The 18,168-nt window shown below is 48.9% G+C and overlaps 1 protein-coding gene across 2 annotated transcripts in view; it reads left to right on the forward strand.

Moving 5' to 3' along the window:
* Positions 1–4,091: 4,091 nt before the first annotated feature.
* LOC110497918 (choline/ethanolamine transporter flvcr2a) overlaps positions 4,092–18,168 on the forward strand; it is a 39,701-nt gene continuing 25,624 nt past the window's right edge. Inside the window, exon 1 of one of the 2 annotated variants that reach the window (XM_021574388.3) lies at positions 4,092–5,086. In XM_021574388.3, coding sequence (XP_021430063.3) covers positions 4,496–5,086 — 591 coding nt within the window. In that variant the 5' untranslated portion in view covers positions 4,092–4,495. The remainder of the gene's footprint in view (positions 5,087–18,168) is intronic. The other variant, XM_021574389.3, reaches the window with a different exon arrangement.

Raw genomic sequence — 18,168 nt, forward strand, 5'->3', positions numbered from 1 at the left:
GCCATATGGAAAAAAATTGTTCGGTGATTTGAAAAGTCATAGTCAATCGGTCAATACTATAATAAAACTATTAGCAAAGGTGTTCATTTTTAATTTACATTCTGTAGAAACTATGGTTAAGAAATGTTATAAAACATCACAGCACAGTAGAAAAATATATGGCAGCTAGAAACTGAATGGTCTTCAGAGATAGATGGGAGGGGTTGACAGTAGCTGAAGGCTTGGACTTAAAACAAACACAAGATAACTAATGTAAAATATACTGTCCATGAAATGTATGCATTGCATATAAATAAACTGGAAGTAGAAGCCAACGTATTGTTGTCCATGAGTTTACTCCAATTTGGGGAGGGGTGGTAGGGTTAGAGGAGAATAAAAACGGAAATTACATTTACATAAGTATTCAGACCCTTTACTCAGTACTTTGTTGAAGTACCTTTGGCAGAGATTACAGCCTTGAGTCTTCCTGGGTATGACCCTACAAGTTTGACACACCTGTATTTGTGGAGTTTCTCCCATTCTTCTCTGCAGATCCTCTCAAGCTCTATCAGGTTGGATGGGGAGCGTCAATACACAACTATTTTCAGGTCTCTCCAGACATGTTCGTTCGTGTTCAATTCCGGACTCTGGCTGGCCCACTCAAAGACATTCAAAGACTTGTCCCGAAGCCACTCCTGCATTGTCTTGGCTGTGTGCTTAGGGTTGTTGTCCTGTAGGAAGGTGAACCTTCGCCCCAGTCTGAGGTCCTGAGCAGGTTATCATCAAAAATCTCTCTGTACTTTGCTCCGTTCACCTTTTCCTCAATCCTGACTAGTCTCCCAGTCTCTGCTGCTGACAAACACCCCCACAGCATGATGCTGCCCCATAGGGATGGTGCCAGGTTTCCTCCAGATGTGATGCTTGGCACTCAGGCCAAAGAGTTCAATCTTTGTTTCATCAGACTAGAGAATCTTGTTTCTCATGGTCAGAGTCTTTTAAGTGCCTTTTTGGCAAACTCCAAGTGGGCTGTCATGTGCCTTTTACTGAGGAGTGGCTTCCGCCTGGCCACTACCATAAAGGCCTGATTGGTGTCCTTCTGGAATGTTCTCCCATCTCTACAGAGGAACTCTGGAGCTTCGTCAGAGTGACAATCGAGATCTTGATCACCTCCCTGACCAAGGCCCTTCTCCCTCTATTGCTCAGTTTGGCAAGGAGGCCAGCAAGAGCCTTCCTTGGTGGTTCTAAACTTTTTTCATTCCATTTAAGAATGAAGGAGGCCACTGTGTTCTTAGGAACCTTCAATGCTGCAGAAATTTTTTGGTACCCTTCCCCAGATCTGTTTCTCGACACAATCCTGTCGCAGAGCTCTATGGACAATTCCTTCGACCTCATGGCTTGGTTTTTGGTCTGATGTGCACTGTCAACTGTGGGACCTTATATAGACGGGTGTGTCCCTTTACAAATAATATCCTACAATTGAATTGACCACAGGTAGACTCCAATTAAGTTTTAGAAACATCTCAAGGATGGTCAATGGAAACAGAATGCACCTGAGCTCAATTTCGAGTCTCATAGCAAAGGGTCTGAATACTTATGTAAATAAGGTATTTCTGTTTTTAACAAATTTGCAAACATTGCTAAAAACCTGTTTTCACTTTGTCATTATGGGGTATTGTGTGAGGAGGAAAAACAATTAAACAATTAATTCCAATCGTGACAGAATATCCCACCAATCAAGGACCAAGCAGCGTGTACGGGAGGATAAAGTAAGTTGGACCTGGGAGGAATTCTGGGGAGGAACCCTTCCTTGTAGAAAATCGCAGAAAGATCAGGAAGGACAGCGATGACGCCGGGGGCCGCGGCCACAGAAACCCCAAGATTTGGGGGGGGGGGGGGGGGGGGGCACATGGGGTGGTCGACTGAGCAGCGGGGAGTGCCAGAGACAGTTTGGGAGTTGGTGGAGGAATTCAATGAAAGATGCCAGAGAGAGGAGGTAGCGAGGAGTATGCTGCAGCGCAGGCGTGCTGAAGAGCGTGACACCAGTTCGGTGCCATTGGCGCCGGCTTCACACACCAGTGCGCCTTCTCAGCCTGGTACGTCCTGTGCCGGTTCCTCGCACTCGCCCTGAAGAGCGAGTCATTAGTCCAGTGCCATCTGTGCCAGCTCCCCGCCCTCGCCCTGAAGAGCCAGAGACCGTCAGGGAGGCAATGGAGAAGTTGGGAGAGCGAAGGAGGAGAGAGATGTTAGTCAGGTGTGTTCTGCACAACATTCGACCTGATTAGCCTGTCAGCAGTCTGCTGAAAAATGTGCCGGCTCCACGCATCTGGCCTCCAGTCCGCCTCCCCAGCCCGGTACGTCCTGTGCCGGCTCCCCGCACTCGTCCTGAAGTACGTGCCATCAGTCCAGTGCCACCTGTGCCGACTCCACGCACCAAGGCCTCCAGTGCGCCTCCTCAGCACGGTACGTCCTGTGCCGGCTCCCCGCACTCGCCCTGAAGCGCGTGCCATCAGTCCGGCGCAACCTGTGCCGGCTCCACGCACAAGGTCTCCAGTGCGCCTCCCCAGCCCGGTGTGTCCTGTGCCAGCTCCCCGCACTCGCCCTGAAGAGCGTGTCACCAATCCGGTGCCACCTGTGCCGGCTCCACGCACTCGACCTGAGGAGTGTGTCATCAGTCCAGTGCAACCTGCTCCGATGCCCAGTCCAGGCACGGCGTCCAGTCCTGCTCCAAGGCCGGATCCTTCCTCTGCGCCGGTGCCCAGTCCAGGCACGGTGTCCAGTCCTGCTCCATGGCAGGAGCCTTCCTCTGCGCAGGTGCCCAGTCCAGGCATGGCATCCAGTCCCGCTCCATGGCAGGAGCCTCCCTGTGCGGGTGCCCGGTCCAGGCACAGGAGCCTTCCTCTGTGCCGGTGCCCAGTCCAGGCACGGTGTCCAGTCCCACTCCATGGCAGGAGTCTTCCTCTGCGCCGGTGCTCCCATCCAGGCACGGCGTCCAGTTCCGCTCCAAGGCCGGAGCCTTCCTCTGCGCCGGTGCCCAGTCCAGGCACGGTGTCCAACCCAGCTCCATGGCCGGAGCCCTCCTCTGCGTCGGTACCCAGTCCAGGCACAGCATCCAGTACTGCTCCATGGCTGGAGCCTTCCTCTGCGCCGATGCCCGGTCAAAGCACAGCGTTCAGCCCGGCACCATGGCCAGATCCGGGGTCTGGGCTGGGGCTACGACCCGCACCGTAGCCGCCACCGACACTAGTCACCCCCCTAACCCCCCATTTTGGTTTCTGTCTTTGTGGCCCGGAGTCCGCACCTTTGTGGGGGGGCCATAGACCATAGAGAGCCCTTGGTTCTCCATGGTGTTGACTAGGGGGTGTTCTAGTCGATGCATTTCTATGTTGGTGCTCTTAGTATGGTTCCCAATTACAGGCAGCTGATATTCGTTGTCTCTAGTTGGGGATCATACCTGCATTTGTGGGATATTGTTTTGTTTATTTCACTAATAAAATATGTGTAACTCGAATCACACTGCGCCTTGGTCCGTCTATGAAAGCAATCGTGACAGAAGGAGGCTTTGTTGCGAAATAGGAAGCCGATTCTAGATTTAATATTAGATTGGAGATGTTTAATATGAGTCTGGAAGGGTACTACACAAAACACAGGGTAGAAACCCAAACAAGAGAGCGAGGAGTACCTCGAATTAATATACACAAAAGCACAATGATTATCACACGGGACGAGACCGTAATCATCTGCACAATATACGTGGCACGAAAGCCAAAACAACATAGCACAGGTACTCACACGTCCAACGGACATTGGAAGAATAATCGACAGAACAATAATAAACAAAGGGCACATTTATACAATTACTAATCAGTGGGAATAGGGTGTCAACTGTTGCAATATGTGTGCACAATGTTTGCGTATCCATTGTATTCATTGTCACATTTAACAAGAAACATGCTCGTAAGAAGGGTCATTAACATAGTACCCATATGCTTAGGCTACTGTAATCATATTGTTCCGTCATTCACGTCGCATGCCGAAGTCTTCCTTATCATTGTTTTAACTTACATCAGGGGGAGTTAGAGTTTGGACACCACGTGGTGTTATAATAAAAGGATTGGAATTTCTCTCAGAGCAAGAGTGCTATTACGGACATATTCGGGACATTGTTATGTTAAGAGAAACATAGGCTTTGTGTATGGTTTCCTATTTCAAGTTATTTATCACTTGTTTTATATCATTATTTAATAATGATAGCAATTTAACAAGATATTCTAAATATATTTATATATATACTGGTTTTATATTTGTTTTTTAATAGTTAGTTAGACTAAGATATGTTTCACCCTGCATTTTGACGTTAGTTTAACATTTAAAACGTTTTAATTAAGTTGTTGCGTGTTAGCCTACACTGCATGCAAATTTTGAATAATACATACTTGTTTAAGTTGCAGTTTCTGCGAAGACTAAACTAACAGTACGCACAGGTACAAAGGGCAGGTAACAGAAAAAGTGTCTCAATATGGGCGACAACCCTGACTTTGATGATGAAGAAATTAAAGAAGAGAACATTTGTCTGGATCTGGGAAAAACGAACCCTTCCAAATCCGTGGACTTGGAGGAACAAATCGAATGCACGAGCATCCCGAATGTGAACAAGGACAATACAACTACTACGCATTTATACAAAAGGAGATGGGTGATGGTGTTCCTTTTCAGCTCTTATTCCCTGTGCAACGCATTTCAATGGATCCAATACGGAATAATTAACAATATTTTTATGAAATTCTACCATGTGGACTCTTTTGCCATCGACTGGATGTCAATGATCTATATGTTGACATATATTCCCTTTATATGGCCTGTATCCTGGCTTTTGGACAAAAAGGGACTGCGGCTCATAGCATTGATGGCTACCGCCATTAATTGCCTTGGGACATGGATCAAGGTGGCCAGCGTCAAGCAAAACCTATTTTGGGTGACCATGCTTGGACAATTCGCAGGCTCCCTATCACAGGTATTCATCCTTGGGATGCCTTCCCGCCTAGCATCGGTTTGGTTTGGCTCTGAAGAGGTGTCCACCGCCTGTTCCATCGGCGTATTTGGGAATCAGGTCAGTTTATTCCACATCACGCAAAGGTACCCCATTAAGTGAAATCTGTGGCGATTTATGATTCATTATTTATTTTGATTTTAATTCGCAACAAATATTGATTTGTTGATCCAAAAAGAGTGCCCATAAACGGCAATGCCGTTTGCGACAATTGGAGAGACATTACGCATTACGCACATGGGTAACCCGATTACTATATATGATGTTTTCAAAAAGGTTGGTCTTGGACAGTTTATTTAACTGTCGTTTATAGATTTGAGATCTTAGATAGTTAATATGAAATAGGTCGACAGTATGGCATGACCAATGGCTATCAAGAGATTATCCTTACTAGTTGTGGTATTTTAGATTCAGAAGTTGTTTTGATGATACATTGAAAATGGTTAAAGAAGTTAGGGTATAGCCTAGAGCAATTCATATGCATTCAGAAATGGAGATACTGTAATTCTGGAATGGACACCTTTTGGCGAGGATGCATCCTCTTTTAATAAATGTCTGACACAGTGGTCAACATCTGAAACTGAGTATGTACAGCATCTGAAACTGAGTATGTACAACCTCTCTTACTGGACGAAATTGATCTTCTTTTCTCCCTCAAAATGCCCCATTATTAATCAAATTCGGGATTGGGTAGTCGACCCCTAAATGCAATAGGTAATGTGTACGATTATACCACTGCAATAGGCCTGTATTCAGTATCCAGCTATGTTGAAGCCAAGCCACGAATTGGAGGCCAGTTGGGATTTACAATGTTGGGATTTATTATAATCCTTAATAATCAATTTATGTTCAGGCACGTCTATTATAATCCCCAATAATCAATTTATTAAAAATAATGGTCAAATTACCTCTGAGCATGGGGTTGACCATTAATAAACAAACCAGGACACGTGTCTGAGTGATTGTCCTCCATTTATCAGCCCTTGGATGCACAATTTCCACACCACTGATATAGCCAAATGAAAATATATTCAGAGATCAGATTTAGTGCGATTTGATGAGATGCGCTGCATAGTATTCTCGTTTAGAGCTTGATATTGCTGGTCCTTTTATAGATGAATTAATCCAGCCGTATAGTGAGTTACATGCATAGTGACAAGCATGTCCTAAAAACTGAATTGAGATGATTTTCTTTGGCGGTTTCACATGGCAAGGAGGAGCACTGCTCCAACAAAGTAGCTTTCCAATTTCCAAGCAATCACAGTTTTAGTCAGCCTTTTTGCTGGATTATCTCCTTTCAGAGCTCACTTTTGTATGGAATATTGTTTTCTTCTGACTAGCCTACTTTGTTCTGACTAAAGTAGCCCTTTGTGATTAAGTGTTTGAGATCATGAAAATGAAATACTGAACATGCTGTTTGAGCTTAGTTACTTAGCCAGTAAAGCTTTGAACTCGGATTAACATTTTTGTAGTATTTTTTTTAGGTGTGTGTGTGTGTGTAGTGCATTGAGCAGGATGAGAAGTTTTTTCTCCTGGAAAGTCAACTCTACATCTCGCCAACCCCCTCCCTGCAAACCTATCCAAAAAGACTCCTTGGGATGTAGCCTTTTCTGTAAGGATGATCTCTTTGAATATGTACACTTCGTACAAAAAACTCCACTCTCAAATTTGAAATGTATTCAGACTGAAACTGAAATTAAAGGTTATACCCTAATGCTAACTTGAATATTGCAACATACAAATACGAAACTCACACCACAGGAAAATGATTTTTTTTCTCAAATTGCAGCATGTTTAAATATGTCATCACCAATAGCCTAACTATCAAATATACAACATTGAGCATCTCTATAGCTGAATGATGCACAATCATTTTCAGAAGGATTTCTGTTATGTTTCTAACATAACTCGATGGACCTTTCACGATTGGCGAGGTTTCGTGAGAATTCTGTCACGACAGCAATTTATGGAAATGAAAGAAAAACAGATAAAAAATAGAAAAATATAAAGACGAGTAAGGGGGAAATTACGTGGTACAATTCGGCGATCTTTTGCTATTACGGTGTATGCATCTGTACAGTAGGCTACATTTAATCACGCACTTAATGCATTGATCAAGGTATACTAAATCATCGCTCTTTAAATAAGTATTTATGTAATGTAAAAAATAAAATAAAAATATAAGTGTGTCCTCCTATATAATATAAGTGTTTTTGTTTTTTGATATCCAATTGGTAATTAGTCTTTTCCCATCGCTGCAACTCACGTATGGATTTGGGAGAGGCGAAGGTCTAGAGCAGGGGTGTCAAACTCAAATACCCAGTGGGCCGAAATGTAAAACCTGAACAAAGTCACGGGCCAACATTGAACAAATTAACCTTTTAATATGGACCCAAACAAGTTTTGCTTTAACATTGAATATGGAACAAGCATCGCTTATTACCATACAATATATAATTTAATAGTGGAGACATGCAAAATCGAATTTCAAATGAAAAAACACATCAATGGCATTCATTTATTAAATAAATAAAATTTAAATAAAAATTGTATGCCTCTTTTCTATTTGCAGCCTTCTGATTTAAATACCAAAATAAACTTTTTCCACTGGCTAATAATTTTACAAATAAAATGATAATAAATCAATCAACCATTCAAGCCCATGCCTTGTAGCAAGAAAAAGTGCATCAAGAAAACGTTAATTATTGCACACTGGTCTAATCTGATGTGCCCAAGCCAGATACCTGGCATCTCTTCTTGGATGCTAGTTCATCAATGTCTGGGCTCAAGCTCTGAGCTGAAGAAATCCTCAGTATCGAGCGAAGATGTTCATCAGTCAGACGTCTCCTGTGAGTTGTTTTGGTCATCTTCATCGAGGAGAAAAGTTGCTCGCATAGATAAGTGCTGCCGAACATGGAGAGCATCTGAGCAGCTTGGGTGCGGAGCTGAGGCATTGTGTCAGGGATGAACCGTGGAAACTGTGCGGCGCCCACAGCATCATACTTTGACTTCAGCGTGTCGTTGCACTGGAGTTCAATCAGCTCCATTTGGATGTTGGTTGGTGCATTTTCCACATCAACTGCGAAGGGATTACTAAGCAGTTCAAACTTGCATTTCTGGGCATCGAAGTCGGCAAATCGCCGGCTAAACTCAGCGGCGAGAACATTGAGTTTTTCAGCAAACTGTGCGCATGGGAACACGGCGGTAGAGATCTGCGCTTTTATGGATTGGCAGCAGGGAAAATGGCAAGGGTTTTCTTGCAGCATCTGATTCTCCCACAGGCACAGTTTAGTTTTGAAGGCCCTCACTGCAGCGTACATGTCTGTGATCCTCTCTTTGTGATGTGGCTTTTTTAAACATATTCTGTTGTGAAACCAAACTTCTTTTCATCTCCTCTACTTTCTGGCTCCTTTGAGTCATGTCCAGGTCCTTGTATTTGTCATGGTGTTTCGTTTCATAGTGTCGTCTAATGTTGTACTCCTTACTTACAGCCACGTTGAATCCACAAACAAGACAAACAGGTTTGTCTTTTACATATGTAAACAGATATTCTGCCTCCCACTTGTCCAGAAAGCTCCTGTTTTCTGCCTTTCTTTTCGCCATTTTTGGGAAGGGTTAGCTCGCTGACAGTTGTAGCGTCTATGTTGCTATGACTACTGTCACAGAGGAGAGAGCGTTTCTGGGTCCTGTCCTGATTGGCGCGCAAAAACAGCAGAGCATTATGGGATTCGTAGTATTAGTGGTGAATGCGCTGTATAATACCGGCGGGCCAGCTCTAGTAGTAATTTGGTATTGTCTCGCGGGCCAAATATGTCATGTATTGTCATGTTGTGTCCTGTTCCTGTTCTTTCTCTTCACCCTGTCTCCCTCTGCTGGTCGTATTAGGTTACCTTTTCTTCCCCTCTTTCCCCCAGCTGTTCCTTGTCTTCTCTAACTACCTCGTTCACCCCTTTTCCCACCTGTTCCCTTTTTCCCTCTGATTAGGTCCCTATATCTCTCTCTGTTTCTGCTTCTGTCTTTGTCGGATTCTCGTTTGTGTTACTCATGCCTGAACCAGACTATCGTCGTGTTTGCTGCAACCTTGTCCTGTCCTGTCGGAATCTGCCTGTTCAGCTAACCTTGTCCTGTCCTGTCGGAATCTGCCTGTCCATCTGAGCCTACGTGTGTTTCGTCATTAAAGAAACTCTGTTTTGTTAATTCGCTTTTGGGTCCTCATTCACGCACCTGACAGAAGAATCCGACCAAGAATGGACCCAGCGACTTCGGATCCTCTCCACTCAGCCGTCGAGATCCAGGGAGCGATGCTAGGCAGACACGAGCAGGAATTGTCTGCTGCTCGACATGCCGTTGAGACCCTGGCCACCCAAGTCTCCAACCTCACAGAACAGGTTCACCATCTCCGCCTCGATCCACCGGCCACTTCCAGGGCTTTCGAATCTCCGGAGCCCAGAATCAATAACCCGCCGTGTTACTCTGGGGAGCCCACTGAATGCCGCTCGTTCCTCACCCAGTGTGATATTGTGTTTTCTCTCCAGCCCAACACTTACTCCAGGAGCACTGCTCGTATCGCCTACGTCATATCTCTCCTTACTGGACGGGCTCGTGAGTGGGGCACGGCAATCTGGGAGGCAAGGGCTGAGTGTACTAACCAGTATCAGGACTTTAAGGAGGAGATGATACGGGTTTTTGATCGATCTGTTTTTGGGGAGGAGGCTTCCAGGGTCCTGTCTTCCCTATGTCAAGGTAATCGATCCATAACAGACTATTCTATTGAGTTTTGCACTCTTGCTGCCTCCAGTGGCTGGAACGAGCCGGCTTTGCTCGCTCGTTTTCTGGAGGGTCTCCGCGCAGAGGTAAAGGATGAGATTCTCTCCCGGGAGGTTCCTTCCAGCGTGGATTCCTTGATTGAACTCGCTATTCGCATTGAGCGACGGGTTGATCTTCGTCACCGAGCTCGTGGAAAGGAGCTTGCGTTCTCCGTTGCCCCCCTCTCCGCATCACTACCATCTTCCTCTGCCGGCTCGGGTGCTGAGCCTATGCAGCTGGGAGGTATCCGCATCTCGACTAAAGAGAGGGAACGGAGAATCACCAACCGCCTCTGTCTCTATTGCGGTTCCGCTGGTCATTTTGCCACTTCATGTCCAGTAAAAGCCAGAGCTCATCAGTAAGCGGAGGGCTACTGGTGAGCGCTACTACTCCTGTCTCTCCTTCAAGATCCTGCACTACCTTGTCGGTCCATCTACGCTGGACCGGTTCGTCAGCTTCCTGCAGTGCCTTGATAGACTCTGGGGCGGAGGGCTGTTTTATGGACGAGACCTGGGCTCGGGAACATGACATTCCTCTCAGACAGTTAAGGGAGCCCACGGCCTTGTTCGCCTTGGATGGTAGTCCTCTCCCCAGGATTCAGCGTGAGACGCTACCTTTAACCCTCACTGTCTCTGGTAATCATAGCGAAACCATTTCTTTTTTAATTTTTCGTTCACCTTTTACACCTGTTGTTTTGGGCCATCCCTGGCTAGTTTGTCATAATCCTTCTATTAATTGGTCTAGTAATTCTATCCTCTCCTGGAACGTCTCTTGTCATGTGAAATGTTTAATGTCTGCTGTCCCTCCTGTTTCCTCTGTCTCTTCTTCACAGGAGGAGCCTGGTGATTTGACAGGGGTGCCGGAGGAATATCACGATCTGCGCACGGTGTTCAGTCGGTCCAGGGCCACCTCTCTTCCTCCACACCGGTCGTATGATTGTAGTATTGATCTCCTTCCGGGAACCACTCCCCCCCGGGGTAGACTATACTCTCTGTCGGCTCCCGAACGTAAGGCTCTCGAAGATTATTTGTCTGTAGCTCTTGCCGCCGGTACCATAGTCCCCTCCTCCTCTCCCGCCGGAGCGGGGTTTTTTTTTGTTAAGAAGAAGGACGGGTCCCTGCGCCCCTGCATAGATTATCGAGGGCTGAATGACATAACAGTGAAGAATCGTTATCCGCTTCCTCTTATGTCTTCAGCCTTCGAGATCCTGCAGGGAGCCAGGTTTTTCACTAAGTTGGACCTTCGTAACGCTTACCATCTCGTGCGCATCAGGGAGGGGGACGAGTGGAAGACGGCGTTTAACACTCCGTTAGGGCACTTTGAATACCGGGTTCTTCCTTTCGGCCTCGCTAACGCTCCAGCTGTCTTTCAGGCATTAGTCAATGATGTCCTGAGAGACATGCTGAACATCTTTGTTTTCGTTTACCTTGACGATATCCTGATTTTTTCACCGTCACTCCAGATTCATGTTCAGCACGTTCGACGTGTCCTCCAGCGCCTTTTAGAGAATTGTCTTTTTGTGAAGGCTGAGAAGTGCACTTTTCATGCCTCCTCCGTCACATTTCTCGGTTCTGTTATTTCCGCTGAAGGCATTAAGATGGATCCCGCTAAGGTCCAAGCTGTCATTGATTGGCCCGTCCCTAAGTCACGCGTCGAGCTGCAGCGCTTTCTCGGCTTCGCGAACTTCTATCGTCGTTTCATCCGTAATTTCGGTCAGGTGGCAGCTTCTCTCACAGCCCTTACTTCTGTCAAGACGTGCTTTAAGTGGTCCGTTTCCGCCCAGGGAGCTTTTGATCTCCTCAAGAATCGTTTTACATCCGCACCTATCCTTGTTACACCTGACGTCTCTAGACAGTTCGTTGTCGAGGTTGACGCGTCAGAGGTGGGCGTGGGAGCCATTCTTTCTCAGCGCTCCCTCTCTGACGACAAGGTCCATCCTTGCGCGTATTTTTCTCATCGCCTGTCGCCGTCGGAACGTAACTATGATGTGGGAAACCGCGAACTGCTCGCCATCCGCTTAGCCCTAGGCGAATGGCGACAGTGGTTGGAGGGGGCGACCGTTCCTTTTGTCGTTTGGACTGACCATAGGAACCTTGAGTACATCCGTTCTGCCAAACGACTTAATGCGCGTCAGGCGCGCTGGGCGCTGTTTTTCGCTCGTTTCGAGTTCGTGATTTCTTATCGTCCGGGCTCTAAGAACACCAAGCCTGATGCTTTATCTCGTCTCTTCAGTTCTTCAGTAGCCTCCACTGACCCTGAGGGGATTCTCCCTGAGGGGCGTGTTGTCGGGTTGACTGTCTGGGGAATTGAGAGGCAGGTAAAGCAAGCACTCACTCACACTCCGTCGCCGCGCGCTTGTCCTAGGAACCTTCTTTTCGTTCCCGTTCCTACTCGTCTGGCCGTTCTTCAGTGGGCTCACTCTGCCAAGTTAGCCGGCCACCCTGGCGTTCGGGGTACGCTTGCTTCCATTCGCCAGCGTTTTTGGTGGCCCACCCGGGAGCATGACACGCGTCGTTTCGTGGCTGCTTGTTCGGTCTGCGCGCAGACTAAGTCCGGTAACTCCCCTCCTGCCGGCCGTCTCAGGCCGCTTCCCATTCCCTCTCGACCGTGGTCTCACATCGCCTTAGATTTTGTCACCGGACTGCCTTCGTCAGCGGGGAAGACTGTTATTCTTACGGTTGTCGATAGGTTCTCTAAGGCGGCTCATTTTATTCCCCTTGCTAAGCTTCCTTCTGCTAAAGAGACGGCACAAATCATCATCGAGAATGTTTTCAGAATTCATGGCCTTCCGTCAGACGTCGTTTCGGACAGAGGTCCGCAATTCACGTCTCAATTTTGGAGGGAGTTTTGCCGTTTGATTGGGGCTTCCGTCAGTCTCTCTTCCGGCTTTCACCCCCAGTCTAACGGTCAAGCAGAACGGGCCAATCAGACTATTGGTCGCATCTTACGCAGTCTTTCTTTTCGCAACCCTGCGTCTTGGTCAGAACAGCTCCCCTGGGCAGAATACGCCCACAACTCGCTTCCTTCGTCTGCGACCGGGCTATCTCCTTTTCAGAGTAGCCTCGGGTACCAGCCTCCGCTGTTCTCATCTCAGTTCGCCGAGTCCAGCGTCCCCTCCGCTCAGGCTTTTGTCCAACGTTGCGAGCGCACCTGGAAGAGGGTCAGGTCTGCACTTTGCCGTTATAGGGCGCAGACTGTGGGAGCTGCTAATAAGCGTAGAACTAAGAGTCCTAGATATTGTCGCGGTCAGAGAGTTTGGCTCTCCACTCAGAACCTTCCCCTTAAGACAGCTTCTCGCAAGTTGACCCCGCGGTTCATTGGTCCGTTCCGTATTTCTCAGATCATTAATCCTGTCGCAGTGCGACTTCTTCTTCCGCGATATCTTCGTCGCGTCCACCCGGTCTTCCATGTCTCCTGTGTTAAGCCCGTTCTTCGCGCCCCCGCTCGTCTCCCCCCCCCCCCCCCATCCTTGTCGAGGGCGCACCTATCTACAGGGTCCGTAAGATTTTGGACATGCGTCCTCGGGGCCGTGGTCACCAGTACCTAGTGGATTGGGAGGGGTACGGTCCTGAGGAGAGGAGTTGGGTTCCCTCTCGGGACGTGCTGGACCGTTCGCTGATCGATGATTTCCTCCGTTGCCGCCAGGTTTCCTCCTCGAGTGCGCCAGGAGGCGCTCGGTGAGTGGGGGGGTACTGTCATGTATTGTCATGTTGTGTCCTGTTCCTGTTCTTTCTCTTCACCCTGTCTCCCTCTGCTGGTCGTATTAGGTTACCTTTTCTTCCCCTCTTTCCCCCAGCTGTTCCTTGTCTTCTCTAACTACCTCGTTCACCCCTTTTCCCACCTGTTCCCTTTTTCCCTCTGATTAGGTCCCTATATCTCTCTCTGTTTCTGCTTCTGTCTTTGTCGGATTCTCGTTTGTGTTACTCATGCCTGAACCAGACTATCGTCGTGTTTGCTGCAACCTTGTCCTGTCCTGTCGGAATCTGCCTGTTCAGCTAACCTTGTCCTGTCCTGTCGGAATCTGCCTGTCCATCTGAGCCTACGTGTGTTTCGTCATTAAAGAAACTCTGTTTTGTTAATTCGCTTTTGGGTCCTCATTCACGCACCTGACAGAAGAATCCGACCAAGAATGGACCCAGCGACTTCGGATCCTCTCCACTCAGCCGTCGAGATCCAGGGAGCGATGCTAGGCAGACACGAGCAGGAATTGTCTGCTGCTCGACATGCCGTTGAGACCCTGGCCACCCAAGTCTCCAACCTCACAGAACAGGTTCACCATCTCCGCCTCGATCCACCGGCCACTTCCAGGGCTTTCGAATCTCCGGAGCCCAGAATCAATAACCCGCCGTGTTACTCTGGGGAGCCCACTGAATGCCGCTCGTTCCTCACCCAGTGTGATATTGTGTTTTCTCTCCAGCCCAACACTTACTCCAGGAGCACTGCTCGTATCGCCTACGTCATATCTCTCCTTACTGGACGGGCTCGTGAGTGGGGCACGGCAATCTGGGAGGCAAGGGCTGAGTGTACTAACCAGTATCAGGACTTTAAGGAGGAGATGATACGGGTTTTTGATCGATCTGTTTTTGGGGAGGAGGCTTCCAGGGTCCTGTCTTCCCTATGTCAAGGTAATCGATCCATAACAGACTACTCTATTGAGTTTCGCACTCTTGCTGCCTCCAGTGGCTGGAACGAGCCGGCTTTGCTCGCTCGTTTTCTGGAGGGTCTCCGCGCAGAGGTAAAGGATGAGATTCTCTCCCGGGAGGTTCCTTCCAGCGTGGATTCCTTGATTGAACTCGCTATTCGCATTGAGCGACGGGTTGATCTTCGTCACCGAGCTCGTGGAAAGGAGCTTGCGTTCTCCGTTGCCCCCCTCTCCGCATCACTACCATCTTCCTCTGCCGGCTCGGGTGCTGAGCCTATGCAGCTGGGAGGTATCCGCATCTCGACTAAAGAGAGGGAACGGAGAATCACCAACCGCCTCTGTCTCTATTGCGGTTCCGCTGGTCATTTTGCCACTTCATGTCCAGTAAAAGCCAGAGCTCATCAGTAAGCGGAGGGCTACTGGTGAGCGCTACTACTCCTGTCTCTCCTTCAAGATCCTGCACTACCTTGTCGGTCCATCTACGCTGGACCGGTTCGTCAGCTTCCTGCAGTGCCTTGATAGACTCTGGGGCGGAGGGCTGTTTTATGGACGAGACCTGGGCTCGGGAACATGACATTCCTCTCAGACAGTTAAGGGAGCCCACGGCCTTGTTCGCCTTGGATGGTAGTCCTCTCCCCAGGATTCAGCGTGAGACGCTACCTTTAACCCTCACTGTCTCTGGTAATCATAGCGAAACCATTTCTTTTTTAATTTTTCGTTCACCTTTTACACCTGTTGTTTTGGGCCATCCCTGGCTAGTTTGTCATAATCCTTCTATTAATTGGTCTAGTAATTCTATCCTCTCCTGGAACGTCTCTTGTCATGTGAAATGTTTAATGTCTGCTGTCCCTCCTGTTTCCTCTGTCTCTTCTTCACAGGAGGAGCCTGGTGATTTGACAGGGGTGCCGGAGGAATATCACGATCTGCGCACGGTGTTCAGTCGGTCCAGGGCCACCTCTCTTCCTCCACACCGGTCGTATGATTGTAGTATTGATCTCCTTCCGGGAACCACTCCCCCCCGGGGTAGACTATACTCTCTGTCGGCTCCCGAACGTAAGGCTCTCGAAGATTATTTGTCTGTAGCTCTTGCCGCCGGTACCATAGTCCCCTCCTCCTCTCCCGCCGGAGCGGGGTTTTTTTTTGTTAAGAAGAAGGACGGGTCCCTGCGCCCCTGCATAGATTATCGAGGGCTGAATGACATAACAGTGAAGAATCGTTATCCGCTTCCTCTTATGTCTTCAGCCTTCGAGATCCTGCAGGGAGCCAGGTTTTTCACTAAGTTGGACCTTCGTAACGCTTACCATCTCGTGCGCATCAGGGAGGGGGACGAGTGGAAGACGGCGTTTAACACTCCGTTAGGGCACTTTGAATACCGGGTTCTTCCTTTCGGCCTCGCTAACGCTCCAGCTGTCTTTCAGGCATTAGTCAATGATGTCCTGAGAGACATGCTGAACATCTTTGTTTTCGTTTACCTTGACGATATCCAGATTTTTTCACCGTCACTCCAGATTCATGTTCAGCACGTTCGACGTGTCCTCCAGCGCCTTTTAGAGAATTGTCTTTTTGTGAAGGCTGAGAAGTGCACTTTTCATGCCTCCTCCGTCACATTTCTCGGTTCTGTTATTTCCGCTGAAGGCATTAAGATGGATCCCGCTAAGGTCCAAGCTGTCATTGATTGGCCCGTCCCTAAGTCACGCGTCGAGCTGCAGCGCTTTCTCGGCTTCGCGAACTTCTATCGTCGTTTCATCCGTAATTTCGGTCAGGTGGCAGCTTCTCTCACAGCCCTTACTTCTGTCAAGACGTGCTTTAAGTGGTCCGTTTCCGCCCAGGGAGCTTTTGATCTCCTCAAGAATCGTTTTACATCCGCACCTATCCTTGTTACACCTGACGTCTCTAGACAGTTCGTTGTCGAGGTTGACGCGTCAGAGGTGGGCGTGGGAGCCATTCTTTCTCAGCGCTCCCTCTCTGACGACAAGGTCCATCCTTGCGCGTATTTTTCTCATCGCCTGTCGCCGTCGGAACGTAACTATGATGTGGGAAACCGCGAACTGCTCGCCATCCGCTTAGCCCTAGGCGAATGGCGACAGTGGTTGGAGGGGGCGACCGTTCCTTTTGTCGTTTGGACTGACCATAGGAACCTTGAGTACATCCGTTCTGCCAAACGACTTAATGCGCGTCAGGCGCGCTGGGCGCTGTTTTTCGCTCGTTTCGAGTTCGTGATTTCTTATCGTCCGGGCTCTAAGAACACCAAGCCTGATGCTTTATCTCGTCTCTTCAGTTCTTCAGTAGCCTCCACTGACCCTGAGGGGATTCTCCCTGAGGGGCGTGTTGTCGGGTTGACTGTCTGGGGAATTGAGAGGCAGGTAAAGCAAGCACTCACTCACACTCCGTCGCCGCGCGCTTGTCCTAGGAACCTTCTTTTCGTTCCCGTTCCTACTCGTCTGGCCGTTCTTCAGTGGGCTCACTCTGCCAAGTTAGCCGGCCACCCTGGCGTTCGGGGTACGCTTGCTTCCATTCGCCAGCGTTTTTGGTGGCCCACCCGGGAGCATGACACGCGTCGTTTCGTGGCTGCTTGTTCGGTCTGCGCGCAGACTAAGTCCGGTAACTCCCCTCCTGCCGGCCGTCTCAGGCCGCTTCCCATTCCCTCTCGACCGTGGTCTCACATCGCCTTAGATTTTGTCACCGGACTGCCTTCGTCAGCGGGGAAGACTGTTATTCTTACGGTTGTCGATAGGTTCTCTAAGGCGGCTCATTTTATTCCCCTTGCTAAGCTTCCTTCTGCTAAAGAGACGGCACAAATCATCATCGAGAATGTTTTCAGAATTCATGGCCTTCCGTCAGACGTCGTTTCGGACAGAGGTCCGCAATTCACGTCTCAATTTTGGAGGGAGTTTTGCCGTTTGATTGGGGCTTCCGTCAGTCTCTCTTCCGGCTTTCACCCCCAGTCTAACGGTCAAGCAGAACGGGCCAATCAGACTATTGGTCGCATCTTACGCAGTCTTTCTTTTCGCAACCCTGCGTCTTGGTCAGAACAGCTCCCCTGGGCAGAATACGCCCACAACTCGCTTCCTTCGTCTGCGACCGGGCTATCTCCTTTTCAGAGTAGCCTCGGGTACCAGCCTCCGCTGTTCTCATCTCAGTTCGCCGAGTCCAGCGTCCCCTCCGCTCAGGCTTTTGTCCAACGTTGCGAGCGCACCTGGAAGAGGGTCAGGTCTGCACTTTGCCGTTATAGGGCGCAGACTGTGGGAGCTGCTAATAAGCGTAGAACTAAGAGTCCTAGATATTGTCGCGGTCAGAGAGTTTGGCTCTCCACTCAGAACCTTCCCCTTAAGACAGCTTCTCGCAAGTTGACCCCGCGGTTCATTGGTCCGTTCCGTATTTCTCAGATCATTAATCCTGTCGCAGTGCGACTTCTTCTTCCGCGATATCTTCGTCGCGTCCACCCGGTCTTCCATGTCTCCTGTGTTAAGCCCGTTCTTCGCGCCCCCGCTCGTCCCCCCCCCCCCCCCATCCTTGTCGAGGGCGCACCTATCTACAGGGTCCGTAAGATTTTGGACATGCGTCCTCGGGGCCGTGGTCACCAGTACCTAGTGGATTGGGAGGGGTACGGTCCTGAGGAGAGGAGTTGGGTTCCCTCTCGGGACGTGCTGGACCGTTCGCTGATCGATGATTTCCTCCGTTGCCGCCAGGTTTC

The sequence above is a fragment of the Oncorhynchus mykiss genome, chromosome 19, assembly GCF_057628025.1.
Source record: "Oncorhynchus mykiss isolate SJ-2025 chromosome 19, ASM5762802v1, whole genome shotgun sequence".
Lineage (NCBI taxonomy): Eukaryota > Metazoa > Chordata > Actinopteri > Salmoniformes > Salmonidae > Oncorhynchus > Oncorhynchus mykiss.